The sequence below is a fragment of the Pseudoliparis swirei genome, chromosome 2, assembly GCF_029220125.1.
Source record: "Pseudoliparis swirei isolate HS2019 ecotype Mariana Trench chromosome 2, NWPU_hadal_v1, whole genome shotgun sequence".
Taxonomy (NCBI): domain Eukaryota; kingdom Metazoa; phylum Chordata; class Actinopteri; order Perciformes; family Liparidae; genus Pseudoliparis; species Pseudoliparis swirei.
The window spans coordinates 17,696,335-17,716,674 of record NC_079389.1 but is presented as its reverse complement, the minus strand read 5'-3'; the positions used below and the strand labels follow the sequence as shown (position 1 = coordinate 17,716,674).

General features: G+C 45.8%; 2 protein-coding genes across 21 annotated transcripts in view; one reads left to right on the top strand and one right to left on the bottom strand.

Moving 5' to 3' along the window:
• caska (calcium/calmodulin-dependent serine protein kinase a) overlaps positions 1-20,340 on the top strand; it is a 96,251-nt gene that overhangs the window by 49,106 nt on the left and 26,805 nt on the right. For 13 of the 20 annotated variants that reach the window (XM_056433985.1, XM_056433966.1, XM_056433958.1 and 10 more), the window contains exons 6-12: positions 13,024-13,126; positions 13,345-13,520; positions 14,067-14,189; positions 16,293-16,376; positions 17,032-17,131; positions 18,131-18,148; positions 18,333-18,454. In XM_056433985.1, the coding sequence (XP_056289960.1) occupies positions 13,024-13,126; positions 13,345-13,520; positions 14,067-14,189; positions 16,293-16,376; positions 17,032-17,131; positions 18,131-18,148; positions 18,333-18,454 (726 nt within the window). The remainder of the gene's footprint in view (positions 1-13,023; positions 13,127-13,344; positions 13,521-14,066; positions 14,190-16,292; positions 16,377-17,031; positions 17,132-18,130; positions 18,149-18,332; positions 18,455-20,340) is intronic. The other 7 variants (XM_056433976.1, XM_056434017.1, XM_056433924.1 and 4 more) reach the window with 1 other exon arrangement.
• Positions 8,899-11,591, bottom strand: LOC130206223 (probable G-protein coupled receptor 34). Its single transcript, XM_056434081.1, has 2 exons — positions 10,736-11,591; positions 8,899-10,170 (listed from the first exon to the last, which is right to left on the bottom strand). Exons 1-2 carry the CDS (start codon positions 11,377-11,379, stop codon positions 9,588-9,590), a joined length of 1,227 nt encoding a protein of 408 aa, XP_056290056.1. The 5' UTR covers positions 11,380-11,591; the 3' UTR covers positions 8,899-9,587.

Sequence of the window (20,340 nt, the reverse complement as noted above, 5' to 3'; positions counted from 1 at the left end):
CGTCTTGTGGTTGAGGCAATGTTGACAAATGAGGAATGACGGCGCGTTACAGAGACGCCATTATTCACAGCAACAGTCAGGGTTGCAGATATAAACCTGCTGATGTTTGCCTTAGTTCACCAATCTGTACCCCATGTACTTCAATTCATCACGGATTTATTCCTCTTTCTGGATTTCCCATTCACCGTGGAAACATGCGAGAAGTGGAGTGAATCTAAATAACATGAACGTATATCTGTACGGTGCACAAATAATTCGACAGCAACGCGAAACACATGAAAGTGTGTTTGAGGAAAAGTGTAATGATAAATATATAATGTACATACTCTTGGGGTTTACAGACAAAAGCTGAATTGTATTTTAATTGCAGTCTACTGGAGGTTTGCACACTATTATTATTGTATTTTATTTGACTTTTCATATTATGTTTGGATAACGGATAATATAATCTTTCAAAGTAAAATCTCAAAAACCTATGATTTTAATTCATTCACTCAAACGGACCGTTTTAATACCAATTAAAACTTTAAAAAACTGCCTTCTGCGGTGCACGTGTTAAAGTTGCAGCGGCCATGACTTTCTCTGCTTGTCGGCGGGAACATCGCTGCTGCTGCTTTGCTCTCCTCCAGGTGGCGCCTGTTGTCACATGTAGAAGTGATCTGACAGTCTGCTGCCTCCCAAACCTCAAGAAGTGAACCTGTGAGTTTAGGAGTACTCGTCAAGTTATTGTATCCCCAAAAAATTAAAATAGTTCCTTCTGTTCTCCCATATTATCCAAAAACGATTACATTTGTCGTTGCGGTGAAAGTTGGATTGGAGACCAACTGAGTCATATTTTGCCATATTTCTTCATCAGCTCACTCCATCTTTATAATATCACGGGAATGATCAGCGAAAAATCAGCAGACACGGCCAAAGTGACCCTGGTAGTAGTGAATATAAAGCCCTCTTATTTCAGGTGTGATTCAGACACGGTAAGGAGAGTAATTAGGGTTCTGAATGACGCCGTGTCTGCAGCCTGATGGCGGGAACCGGTGAACTGACAGCTAGTCTATATTTTACGCTGCTGGAAATCCAGTGTGAGGTTTCTTCATATTTCCTCTGATTAATATGTGGCTTCTTCTCCCCGCTCGCCCGCAAAGGTTAATGCATTCTGTAGCGTCGGCGTGTCAGTATGTCGGTATCCGCGATCTCTCTCGCGCATGTGTGTGTGTAGCCATCGTGTCAACTCTTAACACCGAGAAGAGGAAATGTCTCAGGAAACGGAGAATAAAAGGAGGCTTTGCATTCCGCCGTCCCTCGTGTCCTCCGTCACACTCTCCGTGTTCACAAACGAGCGGCGCGAAACGCAATCCCCTCGGCGGCCTCCCCCGGTTGTGAGTTGTGAGTTTTTTTTTATGCAATATTCACAGATCTCAACCGAGGCACTTCATTTTCTCTGTGTTTTTATTGCCTTTTTTTCCAAGAGGCTCATTCTATGATCACAGTCCGCTCCCAGCTCACAGGTTACCGCCTCTGCCCCCGCGGCATTGTGCTCGGGCATTACTCATCGTAACCTACGCGGCCCTATCTCGCCGCCTTCAGTCGGCTGCTCTCCCGCACCGAATCCCCGCTGAATCGCGGGCTTCGGCTCGTTGTCTGTGTGTGTTCAGCGGGACGGGAGATGATACGGCCTCTTTACAGCTACAGCCGCGTGCGGTTCAGTTGTTATTACAAGGATATCTCTTTGGTTTGAGTTCCACGCAGCGCCTCTTTCCTCGCGTTTCAGCAGCGAGGACATTGTAATCGGTGCATTTATTTTTTTAAATCCCGAAGGTAGAGAGGCGTCTGTCTTTGACATGCAAAGAAAGAGTGAAGAAGAAAGACATCAGTAACATTGACAATCGGAGGAGACTAAGAAAGAAAACGATAGAACTGAAATTGCCACATAATGAGTACGAAACTCCCCAGTTCACCTCGGAGCTCTGGACTACAGTTGCTGAGCACCTGGGGTGAAGATTCACATACTACGGCGTACAATCCGCAGGCTAATGGACTTTGTGAGAGGTTCCATCGTGACATGAAGCCGCTCTGCGTGCCAGCCTACGGGCGCCGACTGGATTGACCGCCTCCCGTGGGTCATGCTCGGTCTCGCCTGCCCCCAAGGAAGACCTCCAGGCCTCGTCCGCCGAGCTGGTATACGCCAGCCCCTGCGGGTCCCGGGAGTTTCTGTGGTCCGCCTCCTCTCACCGGACTGTGTCCCGCGATGCTTCTCGTTCCGTCCCCGACGACCGCCACTGCCTCCCAGTCCTATGTCCCCAGGGACCTGCCAGCGGAGGTATATCTTCATTCAGCCATCGGTCTCCGCTGCAGCCCCCAGCCCCTTCCGTGTCCTGGTCTCAAGCCTGCTCATTTAGACATTGATGAGCCCGTCCAGTTGGCCCTGCCCGGGGGCGCCCCTGTTCAGCCGACCTCTGTCCCCCCGCCCCACTTGAGTTCCCACGTTGACTTTGCCTTTTGAGTCAGACTCTGTTCACTGACTTTTGTCTATTGCACTTTTGGTTTGGTTGACTTTGCCTTTTGAGTCAGACTCTGTTCACTGACTTTTGTCTATTGCACTTTTGGTTTGGTGAATTCTGGGGGGGCCTGTGTGGTGACCCACATACAGGTGAGAGACATTCACCTAAGAGCTACTGTGCCTTTAAGAGTGGCGGGTTATTTAGTCTAGGCCCGCTCCGTTTCGGAAGGAGGTTGTTGTGCTGTTTCCTAACTCTACAACAGGGTCTTAAAAGAGAAACAAAATATATAAATCAATTTCCCCTGAAACCAAAGTCTGACTAACAATTCAGTCTTTTCCACATCTTGATACATCTCAAAGTACTCATAGCTTAAAGAGAAGGTGTGTGTGTGTGTGTGTGAACCGTTAACTTGAGGCCCACAGTGAACACTATTCTCACAGGACACGGACTCGGAAAATAAAAAAATCCCACTTCCTCCTGGTACATTTCCTTCCTTCTCCTCAGAGATGTCTGAAGCATTTCTAGCCACACATATCACTCGTGTCTCAGTATTTTTCCCTGTTACTGTTTTTTCTCTGTACTTCTCAGTTGTGAGGGTTTGCTGCATTTCTTAGTCTTTTGTGTGAATAATATTTCTAGTTTGTTTTTAGAGTGTTTAAATAATGTGATTGTTCTGTTCTTCTGACTTAAAGCTACTTCGAGGAACTTTCATGTTGTGTTGATCTTGGCGCCACCCTGTGGACCAAAGCGGTAGTGTTTCCGAGCACCAGAGTCCCTTAACCCTCCTGTTACCTTAGGGTCAATTTGACCCCATTCAATGTTTAATGTCGGTGTTCTTTCAGGTCAATTTGACCCCAGGCTGTTTTTCACTGTCAAACATATAAGAAATATCAACTTTTTTATATATTTAAAGGGCTATTTAGGTAGTCAACAAACAAACATAAAGTACCTCACACTTAAACTTGGGAAACAATATTAATTCTAATAATTTTCTGGAGGTTTTAATTGCTGGGGTCAAATTGACCCCACGGGTAAAATATGTCAGTAAATATAAAGGTAACAGGAGGGTTAAACATTGAATGAGGTCAATGTGACCCTAAGGTAACAGGAGGGTTAAAGGAAACCTCATTTCACTGCCTAAGGGGTCCACAGTCCTGGTTCTGATTCTCTCCAGCGGGCCCAGTTAGACGAGCTGAAGGAGGTTCTGCAGCATCTTTCTCTAAAACCAGTTAAACGTTTCTCAGTCGCTAAGTTTTAAACATTACTGGAAGGTGCCTCAAGCGTTCGATCTCTAAACCTGCTAAGATTTGCTTTGTTTGTCTGACACGATTTAAAAAATACTTTTAAGCTGGACTCTCTTGTTGGGTTGTGTCGAGAAAAGGGAACTGGAAATCTGCGCGCCGGCTGGATGGCGTTCCCTAGCTAGTTTTGGGTAATGTTCAGTAAACTCTGGGAACAACTGCAGCTTTGACATTGGTTCACTTCTCTTATCACCACGTAGCGGTGTCTGTGTGAGAGCTACTATCTGGTTCATCAGATGTCTGAGATGTATGCCCTTTACACCGGGGGGGGGGGGGACAGACAACCAGAAGGGCACTCGAAGGACGCACACTTCAGGCCTTCTGTGGCCCCCATGGTTTGGATGCGATCCATTCGCGGCTTCTTCCTTTTCCCGCGTGACACCCTCCCACCGTGTTTCATGAAAATCAACCCCTAATTCCTCCCCCCAACAAACCAACAGACAAATGAACCGAACGTGACCCCCGCGGTAACGACGCTGTCCTTGTTGAATATGGATCAGCTTCGAGTCGGTCGCTGAATTGATTTAAATCCGGGTCGCGTGTGATGACGTTTCGGCGTTGATCTTCCTCCACACTTCGCCGCAGACCTCCACAACCAGGCGTTAGTGGCGCAGCACGCGGCGAGGTTTTGGGAAGCCGAGTGTTTGATCTGCGCAGCGCGGATCCCGATGTCGTGAGGAAGGAATCCGTAAACCCGGCACAACTTTTGATGTAAAACATAAATGAATAGAGAGCCAAACCGTAACGTACAGCAATGGTGCTTATTCTCTTCTCCGGTTACTCTGAGGTGGAAGGATCTCCTGTCAGGCTTTTCCTTCTGTGAATTCTATAGTTTGTCTTCCTAGAATATATCTGCGTGGCATTGCTGCCGTATGCTGCTCTCCACACAGCAAAGCAACCAGGAGCACGAGCAGCTTTGACACACACGCACACACACACGCACACACACACACACACACACACCCGTCTTCACTGACATTGACTGCAGCCCCTGTCCAGTGCCATATGATTAAAGCCGTCACTAATACTTAATTAAGTCGGCGTGCTTTATTATTCCGACCAGTTCACAGCGTTTTGTCCGATGGGTTTGACCAGTCCTCTCTCACACGTTCATGAGCCAACATGTTCTCACTTGGCGGCAGCCTTGTGGAATGAATGCCCTCTTAACCCTCCTGTTACCTTTATATTTACTGACATATTTTACCCTCGGGGTCAATTTGACCCCATTCAATGTTTAACCCTCCTGTTACCTTTATATTTACTGACATATTTTACCCTCGGGGTCAATTTGACCCCAGCAATTAAAACCTCCAGAAAATTATTAGAATTAATATTATTTCCCAAGTTTAAGTGTGAGGTACTTTATGTTTGTTTGTTGACTACCTAAATAGCCCTTTAAATATATAAAAAAGTTGATATTTCTTATATGTTTGACACAGTGAAAAACAGCCTGGGGTCAAATTGACCCGAAAGAACAACGACATTAAAAATTGAATGGGGTCAAATTGACCCTAAAGGTAACAGGAGGGTTAAAGCTTTGTTTCTGATCGCTTTCCTGCAATTAGATGTAAACTCATATTCATCATCTTCTTCTTCATTGGCTTTGTACAAGCCCTGTAAAGTCAAGTGTTGCAAAATATATTTACTTTGATATAATCCTTTGATCATAAATACGCTCTGAATTTTGTGATTCAGGACCATAAAACTGTCTCGTCTTCAACCGATAATTCGTGGTCAGCACGTGTTGAAACATCCGCAGCATCAGATCTCGTTCACTGTCCTTTGTGACCAGCTGAATATTCACTCGTTTTTCTCGACCGAAGCCGGAGTTTAAGCCACAGATCAGGAAAAAGGGGCGATGGTGTCTGCAGGTCTTTCAGTCCCTCTGCACAACAGATGCCATATTCTACATCTGAATAGGTACAAGTGAAATAGATGGAGAAAAGACTTGTTTCCCTCTGAATACTTGAATGTCAGCTGTATTCACGAGGTAAAATGGCCCTCCGGTCAAGTCGGACCTCTCTGCGAGACACACAGAGGACTGTTGGCTGCCTTGTTAGTGCTGTGTGTGTGTGATGATGTGTGGCTGCATGGAAGAGCTAATAGCTTATTTAATGGCATTCAATGGGCCTTAAAGTGTCAACTGTGAAATTATGACATTGAGGTTTCACAGTCGCACAAATACACACACACACACACGCTGGAAACAATGCTTGCCGCACGCTCATGCCAAAGTATCTGCATTTATACACGTACTGCTGGTTTGAAATGTGTCCCAGATGTCCAGGTTTGATGGTAAAATTACCCCTTAGTGAACCACGGCGCTCGTCACATTCGGGGACGATTTTGTTGTTGTAATTTTATTTAATTCGAGCTGTTCCCAGAGTTGTTGTCTCGCTGTCGAAGAGACACAGACGCAGCTCGTCGTCTCCAACCTTTTTGGATTTCCAAAGCCGCACATCTCTTTTTAACACGTGTCCTATGTGATGTCTGTCCCCATGTATTAATAATTATTTGCGCAGTGCATCCACGCAGTTGGACAAAACATAGGTAGCCCCGCCCTGAATCATACGCTGCTTTATTGTCTGTTTTGCTCCAATGGGATCATCAGTTACTAAATGAACATCATACTGTATCGAGGAAGACTTTAAACTAAAGATTGAGACCATAAACTTATGTTAACAATGTTTACTGAGGGAATAAATCAAGAGGTCTTTTTCTCAGTGGTCTTCTATAACAACCAGAGGAGTCGCCCCCTGGTGGTGATTAGAGAGGATGCAGGTTGAAGGCACTTCCGCATCGGCTTTGCTTTTCCGACCCGGGGGCTGCCTCCTGGTGTGAATGCAGCCCAGACTACGTTCACGCGATGCTATGTTAACACTTACGGCTGTTGCAACAGTTTGAAGCTAATTTTATGTGAGAATAGAGACGCGAGGACTCGTTTACGTACTTCCTGAGATAAGAGTGTTGAGTTGAGCTCATTTTCTTTGACATCCTTCCCTGCTCATACATGAGGTGCGTCTCTGAAAAAAAAACTCTTCGCATGAAGCGAAATCCTGCCCACTGTCTGAAGAGCACTGGTGAAATGTTGTTTACAGCCTCACTCCTCCCGTGAGTGCTGGTAGCGATGATCTCCCACGTCTGAGAGCGTTTTGCCTGAACACACCAAAACAATAATCAGCCATTGTGTGTGCGCCTCTTTGACAACAGTGGACAACCACTGGAACTAATGCCATCTCCAGGGAGACTCCTTCTATCACAGCGACAAATGAATGCAAGAATGCTCACAGACACACACACACACACACACACACACGTACATACAAGCATCAAACACACTGCGCCTTTGATGCGAGTCACTGGTGTTTGTAATGAAGCCAAACGATTGCGAGATTTAAATAGTATTCACAATCATTGAGTGAGGAATTGTTTTTATAATAAAATGCTTTAAGTTCCCTTCCTGCCTATAGTCTGAAACAACTTTGCTTTTTTTTTTACTGTGTTACTGCGTTACAAATGTGTAGCGCGTGAAGGGCAGTAAACTGTTTTACATAAGCTATTAAATCTTTTATATAAGCTTTTAAAAACAAGAGTGCTCACTTTTTCAAATCCTGTTTTTGTTCCCAAATAGTATTACAAATATTCTTTTTTACTAACCAGCTGAGATGAACTGGTGCTGAAGTTGTCCAAAAAAAATCTATATATATATATTCTGAAGTTTTTTGGGAGAAATTATAAAAATGTTGAGGTTACTGATTACTATTTTAAGATATATTTAATTTTCCGGAGGGTTAAGCCATCAAACATACAATAAATTATATTTCTGATTTATTTATTGAACTACCATCAATATTAAAGGCACACTGACCAATGTGTCGATTGCTACGTTGATGTAAACACTTCGATATGCAAGAAAAGGTGTCGGTACTCTCCTTTTTTTTCTTAGGCCTGAGTTTGTGTCCACCTCCTTCTGATAAAAAGATGAGACTTTTTCTCGGACCCCTCCAGCTACAGGACATTACACGTGGCGAAGGCTCACACTGGCGCGTAGCTCAGCACATCACTCATCAGTATGCGCTCCTCTTCCTGCAGATCCTCCTCTCCATGAGAATTCTCCGTGTGTGTGTGTGTGTGTGTGTGTGTGTGGTTACTTCTGCTACATTTGTGGCATGGTGTGTGAGGGCTAAGAAGTTGTGTGTATTTGCGTATGGTACTCTGTGTGTATTTTAAAAAGCGCGACATGAAACGTGCTGCATGCTGACGGCAGTGCGCCGCATTCATTCTTGTGGGAGCAGTTAAGGACAATCCTCCTCTTTTAAGGTTTGAGTTCTATATTTTTACAGATGTAATGCATGTGTTGGCATCTTTCCTCCCACCCCCTGTAGTCTAACTACACAGTAGTGATCTAAATACACACTGCCGGTGGTGTGATTCCGCCTTGTGGTGGCACTGCTGCTCCAGTCTGAGGGAGCTGTGCTGTCGGGCTCCTCCACGCTGCTCTCCTCCCGTCACACTGGAGAGTTTATATTGATTTACCCGTTGAACTATTTCAATTGTCAGTTGGCAGTGTATGTATGCTTTGAAATCCAGTTAAGATGGGACACAGTCTAGACCCAGTACTTTAGTAGGAGAACATGTTTTTTTTTACATATCAAAAAGCTCTCAACAAAGAGCGGTGTTCTGTCTGCGAAGCCGGCGGTTTCATCTCGGTAAAAGCTTCTCTGAGCTTATGATCGTCGTGAAAGTCCAGCTTTGATGTCGTCCGCGTCTTCTTTCCTTCAAACGAGACGAGTGAAGAGCGTCGTTCACGGCCCGCAGGGTCACACGTCGTCCGTTGTTTGTCGTCTCGGCACTATACTTGATTCCAGATTAAAGTAAATACATTTGTTTTGCTTAATCCCAATTTTATAATTGTGTTTGCCGCTCTATCTGTAGTTCAGCTATCACTGGTCACGCTTCAATAATACAGGGACAAATATGATAATGAAGCTTTGCTTGAGAATACCAAAAGGTCCCTGATCCAGTTCAAGGTTTCTTCTTGGGCTGAAATAATGTATCAGTCAATCACCAGAAAAGCAATAGACATCTTTGATTTTTGATTGATTTAATTCAACATGATAAACATTCTCTGGTTCCGGCCGTCAGCAGCTGTTCTCTGTTTGACTTCTTCTGTGGATAGACATGCTGCTCCATCCTCCACTTGTAGTCCAGGCAGGAAATCATTGATCACCTTTGATTCCGATAAGCGTGGTACCAGGAGAATGGTGTCGGTGGTCTCCTGACTCGGCTAACGAGCTAAACTAAGCTGGTGAACATCGTGAAGACCTACAGCAAGATACAACTGTGAAAACACGGTCACAGTACAAGCTGCATCGCTGCCTTCATCCAATCACACTGACACACACACACACACACATGGCAGACTGCCGTTATCCACCGTAGCTGGATAGGAGGTTGTTTCTTCAAATAAAAAGCCACTATTCACATGGCAAGTTTCAGCAACTCCATCAGTTTAATGACCCTGTCTGAGCGAATACTAAATATCTCTGATGTTTAGCTCCTAAAACTTAAATTCTACTGTATGTTCACTGGAGATGAAGAGATGTATAATTCACGATTCTCCGGTAAAATGAGTTCCTGCATTTCAGCCATTATTAATGAATAACGGGCGACGGCAGCAAATGGATGCACATGTTGAGGGGAGCCAGTGAACCTCGCTCTCCTCAGCAGTGTGGTTGCCGTCGTGTTTACTTTGGAGACGGAGGAGACTCGCCGTCTCCGGGCGCCTTCACATGCCGGCTTGGCTGGATTCGGTCGTCGTCTTCTCCCTCAAACGGCCGCTGAGGCTCGCGCCGGCCGGCCCTCTGCTCGCCCGGCCGCTCTTGCCGTCCAGCTCGACACTGGAGCTGCTCCCGCTGACCCCGCCGACATCGCGCACACGAAACACGCCGCCCACCAGGCGCAGCGCCTCCTTCCTCACCGACGAGGACAACAGGAAGTACATGACGGGGTCCAGGCAGCTGTTGAGGGCCGAAAACAGCAGAGCCACCTCGTTGGCTTTGTCGGCAACGCCGCGCCAGAAACACGACGTGTCTGCGATCTGGGTCCGTATGTAGAACACCCTGACCAGGTGGTAGGGCACGAAACAGACGGTGAAGAGGACGAGGATGACGAAGGACTTCCTGGCGGTTCGGGCGTAGCGGGAGGCGTTGGGCAGGTCCGGTTTCTCCTGCGACGCTCTCAGAAGCGTGAGCGCGATCTTCCCGTAAGACACCACCAGGGCGATGAAGACGAGCCAGAAGACGGCCACAATGCACATGTTGACGTAGGCTTTCCACTTGGCCTTCTGGAGCACCTTGTAGTGGAAACACCTGGAAACGGAAACATGGCATGTCAGCGCAAATTTGGGGTGAATTCAGTCAATAGATGGTGGCGTATGATTGTATATATGAAGAGCTGTCCTCAACTCCAAAGAACACAGAGTCGACGGACACATTTTGGGGATTAATCGAGTAGTAAACGTTTAAAAAAAAATATACAAACAATCTTTCAAACACACAACTTTTGACCTCTAGCAAATAAGCAATTCAGCATGAAGAACTAGAACGGGCACTCAGTAGAGCGCATACCTTCGCATATCACAAGATTGGGTATTGAATTATGAACATTTCGGCATTAGTTTCATGCCAATTGGATACAAATTGACCGCGCTATGGTAAAAAGAAGATTTTGACCTTTGACCCGATCGATCCCAAAATCTAATCAAATGGTCCCCGGATAGTAACAAATCATCCCACCAAATTTCATGCGATTTGGTTCAATACTTTTTTAGTTATGCGAGTGACACGCATACAAATAAATAAATAAATACACGGCGATCAAAACATAACCTTCCGCATTTTCAATGCGAAGGTAATAACAATGGATTGGTCTAACCTGTCCAACTGTGAGTGATTCTTTGACATCAGGAACACAAAAGTCAAAGCGAAGGCCACGATCCAGACCACCGCACAGAGGCCCGCGCTCCACCTGGTGGAGCGCAGCCGGCGCTGCACCCTAGCGCCTCGGTGGATCTTCAGGTAGCGGTCCACGCTGATCAACCCCAGCAGCGTGACGCTGATGTACATGTTCATGTAGAACAGGTTGCCCACCACTTTGCACAAGGTGGGGCCCAGGGTCCACACGTTGCCTTGGCTGTGGTAGAGGATCCTGAACGGCAGACACACCACCAGCAGCAGGTCGGCGAACGCGATGTTTATGAGGAACACGCGCACCGAGTTCTTCTTGGCGTGGACGCAGAAGAAGACCAACAGAGCCGCCAGGTTCCCAACCAGACCCAGGACGAAGATTATCGCGTAGAGCACCGCCAGCGGGCTCTGCAGTGCGCCGTAATCCACGCAGGTCTGTTGGGTCGCGGTGACGTTCGCCTCGCCGGTCTTTACGAGGAAACAAGAGCCGTTTGTCTGGAGCGCGGCTGTGGCAGACGGGGCGGAGATGTTTTCTGTCATGGTGGTCTTTGTGGTTCTCAGTCCTGCGAAATGGGGAGAAAACAAGCGTGGCATAAATATGTGATTTAGCATTTTGGGCGTTTTTCTTTTGCCTCACATGATAAAGTTTTGGATTCATTAGCGCAGGCTTGTGTGGTCCAGCCGTATGGATTAGCCCTCCATCGGCCTTAATCCTGCCATCAATCATCACACGTATAACACCAGCTGACCGGCAGAAAGAATCAGCAGCATTGATAACTGTGCAGGTTAGCAGGTCTTTACTTTCTACCTGAAATAATCTATGAATAAATGTGCAGAACTTGTGAGTTCTAGTATTATTATTATTGTTGCATAATGCCGCCAACCAGGTGAACAACCAGCAGTGCACATCCAGGTAGGTCATATTAATGATATGAAAATAATGGTAGTTAAAGGAAAAGAGCGTTGCTCACAGCACGCTGCCCTCTTCTTGTAACGGACTTGAGAAACGTTGGAAACACTTCAAAGTGGATCTTGTCAAAGTACTCACCCAGTCATTGAAGTCCATAAAGGAAATGTTCGCTCTCGTTTCTTCTTGCACATAAACTCTGCCGTAGAGTCGAATCTCTTCTTTTTTTGTTGTTGTCTTTTCCTTTTCCTCCCAGTCACTCCCGTTTATTCCCTCGAACGGAACGTGTCCCAATATGCGGTCCTCATAAAGTTCCCGATCCCTTCCATCTGTCAGTGTGTATTCAACTTTCGGCTGTTGTCCATATTCCAAATATTTAAAGTTCCGACGAGAACGGCTCCGCGTAGTCGGTGCCCTCTCTGTGAAGAAGTGTCGGGAGGACACAGACGAGTGCTGGAGTGCGTGTGAATGTGTTGATGTTGTAGTCCTACAGTGAAAACACGTTCAGCTGGGGTCAACCCCCCCCTCTTCCCTCACAGATCTCAGGCCGAGATGGAGAGAGAGGCAGCGCTTAGGGCGGACCTTCTGATTACACGCATGAGAGCGAGCGGTGGGATCGCACACCACGCTCCAATTGTATGTACACAATATGCTGTTCCACTCTGGGCTGCGGGTATAATATGGAGGTATCCGCTGAGTGTAGCCGACCGTGAAGGAAAAATCCTCTCAAAATACCAGCGTGTGCCCTCGCGATGATTAAAGCAGCGCTCCCAGAGTAAAGCAGGGCCAGGTTTAAAGGAGACGTCCGCTGCCGTCAACCTCTCGAGCTAAATGTGCAGGAAGGAACGGGGGGAATCGAACGCGTGCTCTCGAATGTAAATCATGCCGTCGTCATATTATGAAACCTTGGGTCGGAGCAGAGGCGTTTTTAGCGAGCCGATTCTGTGCGTGCCGTACGTACGCGTATCAGATAGGCGGGCACGTGCAACCGCACATGTGTTGGATGTTTTTAGCAAACCGCAAATGTTTAACTGGAGAGCTGCAAGAACATCCAAAGAGAGAACGTGGAAGGATGCAAGCAGCTGCTTTGACTTGAAGCAATTCGGATAAAAAGTCACTGTTGAGTTTCCCGATATTCTAAAAGAATAATATGACATTGCACCAGTCTAACATAAAAAAAACCTAATTCTGATTTTTTTCATGGTGTGAAAAACATCTTCTTAGGCGAGTGTGAGTGTGAGATGTTTTCGGGTGCCTCTTGCAAATGTGATTGCTTGTATTTATCCGAGGGTGTCTCTCTTTAATTGGCATCAAACCGTCTCCTCTGTGCTCTCTGCTCTCGCCCTCAGCCTCACTGTGTGCTGCTGGCGTCCAAAGAGAACTCCGCTCCGGTGAAGTTGGGGGGGTTCGGAGTCGCCATCCAGCTCGGAGAGTCGGGGCTGGTGGCCGGAGGTACAGTCAACACAAGCGCACACACTGCAAACATGAATAGTCATGGTAGTAAAACCTCTCACAAATAAGCGAATCCCCCCCACAGTGAGGTGGCTTCCTCTTTTCTCACCATACAATCACAGCAGGAGAAGCGTAGCTCCACACACTTCAGATTGCGTTCAGGATTTTGCTTGAGTGTGCGTATCCTTAGAGTTGACCTGACTTCGCTCCCACCCCAGGTCGGGTAGGAACTCCCCACTTCATGGCCCCCGAGGTGGTGAAGAGGGAGCCGTACGGTAAACCTGTCGACGTGTGGGGCTGTGGAGTCATCCTCTTCATCCTCCTCTCAGGCTGTCTGCCCTACTACGGCACCAAGGAGCGCCTGTTTGAAGCCATCTGCAAGGGCAAATACAAGGTCAGAGCGGAGGGTCGTTGATATGACGGTCCTGTTATGTCGGGCCACACGTTCCTCCAATGCGAACGATGACGACGAGCTCTCGGGAACACGGCAACATTGAGCAAAGAAACATGACGTAGACAAGTTTCCACATTTGTCCAACTTATTTCGAAGAGATATGTAACACAACAAAAGTAGCTGATTAAGGAAGGCGTGGCATATGGTGTCCCTGACTACAAGGTGAGTAGGAGGGCTAGCCACCCTGTGGAAAAGTCCTCTTCACATTGTGCTGATGCAGCATTTTGTGGTGGGGGTCTCTTGATTTTTGCCGTCGAATAAATAGGTCGATTTAAAGCGTTTTACCGCATTGCAGGCTAAAAAAAATGAACGCATTAACATTCTCTATAGTTAAAACCGCTCTTCGGGTCTGTTAAAGAGCACCGCAGCTCGTGGACCAGCTCCACGTGGATGATGAGACTTCGGTGCCCATGTTTGAGCTACTGGACCGATCCCAGCAACCTGGGGCATTCCTGAACTCTCTGTTTGTATATCTGTTGTGTGTAGATGAATCCACGCCAATGGGCCCAAATCTCAGAGAGCGCCAAGGACCTGGTGAGGCGCATGCTGATGCTGGACCCCGCCGAGAGGATCACCGTCTACGAGGCTCTGAACCACCCCTGGCTGAAGGTGACGCAGAGCGTGAAGTAACACTTTGTAGTGCGGTTTGTTTTGTCAGTGGGGAAACTGATTTCATGGGTTGGTAGAACAATTTGGGGTTTCTGCTGTAGATTGACTGCTTTTCCCACCTTATCACAAGAACCTGAATGCACCATCATTACATTACATTACATGTCATTTAGCAGACGCTTTTACCCAAAGCGACTTACAACTAGAATGGGCACTCGGTAGAGCGCATACCTTCGCATATCACAAGATTGGGCATTGAATTATGAACATGTTGGCATTAGTTGCATGCCAATTGGATAGAAATTGACCGCGCTATGGTAAAAAGAAGATTTTGACCTTTTCATGACCTTGACCTTTGACCCGATCGATCCCAAAATCTAATCAAATGGTCCCCGGATAATAACCAATCATCCCACCAAATTTCATGCGATTCGGTTAAATACTTTTGTGTTATGCGAGTAACACGCACACAAATAAATAAATAAATACACGGCGATCAAAACATAACCTTCCGCATTTTCAATGCGAAGGTAATAAGTGCATTCAACCTAGAGTACAAACTAAGAACAACAAGAATACAGAAAGTAACATTTCTTCAACATAGTCGAACTACAAAAGTACCACAATAAGAGCCATTTAAGTGCCACTGAAGTGCAAATCTGTGTTTTAATCCAGATATAGTCGGAAAAGATGTGTTTTTAGTTTCCGGCGGAAGATGTAGAGACTTTCTGCTGTCCTGATGTCAGCGGGGAGCTCGCTCCACCACTGAGGAGCCAGGACAGCAAACAGTCTGGATGTAGAGTGATTAGCTCGAAGTGCAGGAGTCACGAGCGGCGAGAACCATCAGCAAAGACTCTTCAAACCAGCTGCTTTCAGCCGCGTCACGGTGTCACTATCACTCGTGACGACCTGCAACACGGAAACAAATCCACTCAAAACTCTGGAAAAGTATTTCCTGCTTTGGCGTGTGCGTGGCCTCTAAGACGCGTGTTCAAAGTGTGTCGAGTTTTTGTGAAAGTTTTCTGACGCACAGCAGCGGTGAAACCGCATTGCCCTAAGGCGTCACGTCATGATCCGTGGCTCCGGTGCCGCGGCTCTTCACACAGGAAAACAATGACGGCGAGCGCCGGCCCAGTGGCGTTTCTGCTCGTCACGGGGTGTCAGCGGGAGCTCTTATTGTGTCGTCTTCTGTGGACAGTGATGGAGGGCCACTTACAGATGACAATTCGACTGAGAGACTCGCGCCTGACACACATCTTCACATTTCTGGGGCACCGCCCTGCTCACAGGGCGACATTTTAGTCTGTTACTCAATTGTTCGAAAGCTAAAGTTGAGACAAACCCGCTTCCTGTTTGCGAGGTCCATTTGAAGCAGCGTCTATTGTGGACTTCTGTTCTCTTAATCACACACCACAACAATGCAGCGCCGCTCGACACGCAGCGTATACACGTCCCGCGATACCATAAACCAGGGCGCTCGTTGTTTAGAAAGCTGCAGACCAATAAGGGGAGTTACGCTTCATGTGTCCTAAAAATTATTGCTCAACTTCATCATGTTGATGTCTTCACAGGTGCTTTGTTTGCACCCATAGATGTCACTGATACATATTTGTGGCAGTGCTTATTGCCTTGTGACGCCCTCTAAATAAGTGCCCTGCTTTTAAAGGGCACCTCCACTTTGATAATGAACGATGCAGGGGTACAATGCCACGCCCCTTTTTAAAGGGGCACTCCGACAATTTCGTGTTTCACTTTCAGGAAGTTCGGGTGACTCATTTGAGACAACAGAGAATGGTAAACAAGTCTGCATCAGAGGCTGAGATATCTTGACTTTCAGTGACTGGTCCACACATTTCCCATAATTGAAAAATCTAAATCTAAATCTCTTACTGGTGTATTAAAAGATTACATCCCCAGTTTTCAACGCTGTGTCCAACCCCAAAGACTCGACATAGCTCTCTCCAGAGCCACATAACAGTCATATAACCGTGTTCACAGGCTGAGTCGTGCTCCTCATAAAGACTGATCTCTGTGTGTAAACAGAGTATCTCTTTAGGCCTTCAGCCGTGTGAACAATGTTCATTTTTGTGCTGGATTTCCAAGGAAAGGGACCGATATGCCTACAAGATCCACCTGCCGGAGACTGTGGAACAGCTCAGAAAGTTCAACTCCAGGAGGAAGCTGAAGGTTTGCATCAATACACACACACACACACACTAACATACACTACCGTTCAAAAGTTTGGGGTCACCCAGACAATTTCGTGTCCTCCATGAAAAATCACACTTTTATTTATCAAATGAATATAAAATGTAGTCAAGACATTGACAAGGTTATAAATAATGATTAATATTTGAAGTATTCATTTTGTTCTTCAAACTTCAAGCTCAAAGGAAGGCCAGTTGTATAGCTTATATCACCAGCATAACTGTTTTCAGCTGTGCTAACATAATTGCACAAGGGTTTTCTAATCAGACATTAGTCTTCTAAGGCGATTATCAAACACAATGTACCATTAGAACACTGGAGTGATAGTTGATGGAAATGGGCCTCTATACACCTCTGGAGATATTTCATTAGAAACAAGACGTTTCCACCGAGAATATTAATTTACCACATTAACAATGTATAGAGTGTATTTTTGATTAATTTAATGTTATCTTTATTGAAAAAACTGCTTTTCTTTGAAAAATAAAGACATTTCTAAGTGACCCCAAACTTTTGAACTGTAGTGTACATGGAAGGATTGTCTCATTTTGCAGCATTCGAGGCTTGTTTTTAAGCCCCCATTAGTGTCAGATGATGAGATGCATCTTCAGTTCCGCATGCGGTTGTGTTTCAGGGGGCTGTTCTGGCTGCGGTGTCCAGTCACAAGTTTAATTACTTCTATGGAGACCCCCCCGAGGAGCTCCGTGACTTCTCTGAAGACCCCACCTCCTCAGGTACACAGACACAAACACTCCTAGGCTGACAATTGTTATCCTTTCATCTTGACACACTTCCTCCCTTCCTCTCGTTTATTCTCTGATTAAAGTTTCGCTGTTCACTGCCAGGCCCTGCAGAGAAAGAGGCTCTTACTTCTATAAGCTGACTTTATTCTCGCTGTATTTCACACGAACCACATCGAGAAAGAAATCCTGCAGCATGAACCCGACACGCAGTGATCTGATGAGCGTTTTAACAGGAAATGCAGCCTCATGTTCTTCTCTCCCGTTTGAGACATGGCACACAAAGTCGTATTTTGGTGCGATTTGGTTCCTGTGCACGTCCGCTGGATTCTCGCAATAATCGCAGGATCACAGATTCAAGTTTAAAGCCACAGAACAGACATACGCAGAACATACGGTTCCTATACTTTTACACGGTATTCTGCATGCCGCTGCGTGGCCCGGACCAGGACTCGTCTACCGGGACTGTTCGGTACAAAGGAGCCCACCGCTAAAGCCCTCATCATTAAGCAGCTCCTACACGATCATGTCAAAGCAAATCTTTTTTTTTATAACTTTTTATTTTGCATTTTCCACAAACAGATTATTACTTGACATCGAAAAAAATATATATCTACAACAAAATAAAATCAGCACACATCCAAATCCATCCATATCCACATGAACACCCGCCAAAGATTCCCACCCATCCCCTCCCACATGTTTATACCCTCCAAGAGTAGGACCCAATGAGGAGGGAGGGAAGGACCAAACAATCAAACTACATTCAACCAAATGATAAGCATGGAGTCAAAGCAAATCTTAATACTTTAGAATGCGTTTGTCCTTCCCATTGTGGTGTTTAACCACACTTACAACATTTGCACACACATTTCTAAAGCCCAACAATATTTTCTCCCAACAGGTTTTAACATTGATATTAACATCCGTGTTTATTTTTGCAAAAACTGTTTATTTGTTTGTCTTTTTCCATCAATGCTTCCCACCTGCTAGGAGTACTAGTGGAAGAACGTAGGTATCCACTGGTTCCCCGCGTGTCGTGATGCCCGTTACCCGTAAATGTTTCATCTTTACTGCTTTTAGTGAACAGAAAAGGTGTCGGTGCATGTGCCTGCTCACTGTGATTGCATTCAGAGAGCCTTGAGGTGACTGACGGACCATTGCTCTAATGTGTGTGTGTGTGTGTGTTTTGCAGGGGCTGTCTCTCAGGTGTTGGACAGTCTAGAGGAGATCCACGCTTTGACCGACTGCAGTGAAAAGGATCTAGATTTCCTTCACAGTGTTTTCCAGGACCAGCATCTACACACACTGCTCAACGTAAGTGTCGCACCGAATAAATCCACCTTTATGAGCCATTTTTATTTGACTGTGATGGCTTTTCTACTTTATTAGGAACTAATGGAACTGAATAATGATTTGTTAGTGGCGGGGTTCATAAACACTTAAAAAAAGCAGATGTTGAGTTTAATTCTCAACAATGTTCATGGAGTCATTATCGTAACCTTTATAGAACAATGTGGATCCATCAGGCCGCTGCAAAACATATCGACACAAACTCGCTGCAGACATTAAACGGCTTCGTCACAAACTCTATTTTACTGGATAGTCATGTAAATAACTAATATTTTTCTCGCATTGTTTTTATTCCTTTTTACATGCATTGTACTAATATTATTGTCGCAAGCAGCAACTGCACATAACAGTTGTGTGCAAAGCGTCATGCAGTGTGTCAATCATCCCATCAAACAGCACGCCAATCGTGTTGCAATGTACAATTATGCTCAGAAAACAGTAAATAAACAGACTTTCAATATAGAAATTCTCACAGTTTGTGCTGTTTTAAAAGGTTTGAGATCAGTAATCACACAGGAGTATTTCCAGCCTTCTCTTATGGATGAATATTAAACACGTTGGGAGCTGGTGGAGAGAGTCTAGCGGGCTGCAGACGACCAGCGTTTATGACTTTGCATTATGCGCTGGCCTTTACGATTGCATGTTTAACGCGAGGCATAAATAGCTTCCTTCCACCTGCACACACATGGATCCTCATTGCTCCGGAGGCAATCTAAAAAGGTCATGTTGTTTTTAAATGTGCCATTAATTTCCTCCCGTATTTCGCCTGCCTGCGTGTGCGTGAACGTGACTGATGGCCGGTTGCTGAGATCTTCAGCAGCAGCACCGTGTTGACCCGCAAACAACCGCTGGGCCACATAACCACCGTATTGGGTCACAAAATAACACTTCCCAGTTGCCGGTAGTGGAGCATCATTGTGTTTATTATCCCCCTAAACCATATTGTTCTCTCTCTCTCTCTCTCTATTATCTCTCTATCTCTCTCTCGCTCTCTCTCTATATATCTCTCTCTCTATCTCTCTATATATCTCTCTCTCTATCTCTCTCTCTCTCGCTCTCTCTCTATATATCTCTCTCTATCTCTCTCACTCGCTCTCTCTCTATCTCTCTCTCTCTCTATATATCTCTCTCGCTCTCTCTATATATCTCTCTCTCTATCTCTCTACATATCTCTTTCTCTATCTCTCTCTCTCTCGCTCTCTCTCTATATATCTCTCTCTCTCTATCTCTCTCTCGCTCTCTCTCTATCTCTCTCTCTATCTTTCTCTCTCGCTCTCTCTATATATATCTCTCTCTCTCTCTCCTTCTTTCTTTGTCTCTTGGTGTTAAACAGCATATTTGACATCACAGTTGATAAATATAATCAGAAAATAAGACGATAATAACGAGTAGTGTGTGTTTAAGCCTCGATGTCAATACTTAGACTTCGGACGACGTTATTTGATAACGTTCTCTTTCTCTGAGGCTTTTGCCATATGATACATATAGTGCTGGTAATAAGAACCCCTCAGCTTTGTCTCACTTATTTTGAACACATACGTCGGACCCATTGAGCTGACAGAGATTGCACAGATATGAAAGTCCAAAACATTGACGTCGCTGTTTACGAGCATCTCTGAGCGGCAACTCCGGAGCTGTCGGCTCAAAGGGTGAGCGGCTGTGGAGGGAGGGGAGGCGGGGAGGCGCTCACTCTCCTCAGGACTCGTGGTCTGGCAGACATACGCTCATGTCTCGCTCCGTGAGCTGCTGCAGATGTTTGCAAAGATGGTGGTTCTCAAATAAGTGTTCTTCTTCACCAAGGTTCAAGAAGCAAACAAGTTTAAGAGACGGACGTCACTGGGATGGAGTCA

Bases quoted from the DNA above. Each gene is read 5' to 3' on its own strand.
- LOC130206223 (XM_056434081.1), bottom strand. From the start codon at position 11,379: ATGCTAAATCACATATTTATGCCACGCTTGTTTTCTCCCCATTTCGCA. The intron at 10,171-10,735 runs GTTAGACCAATC...TTCCGTTTCCAG, and splicing joins AATCACTCACAGTTGGACAG to GTGTTTCCACTACAAGGTGC.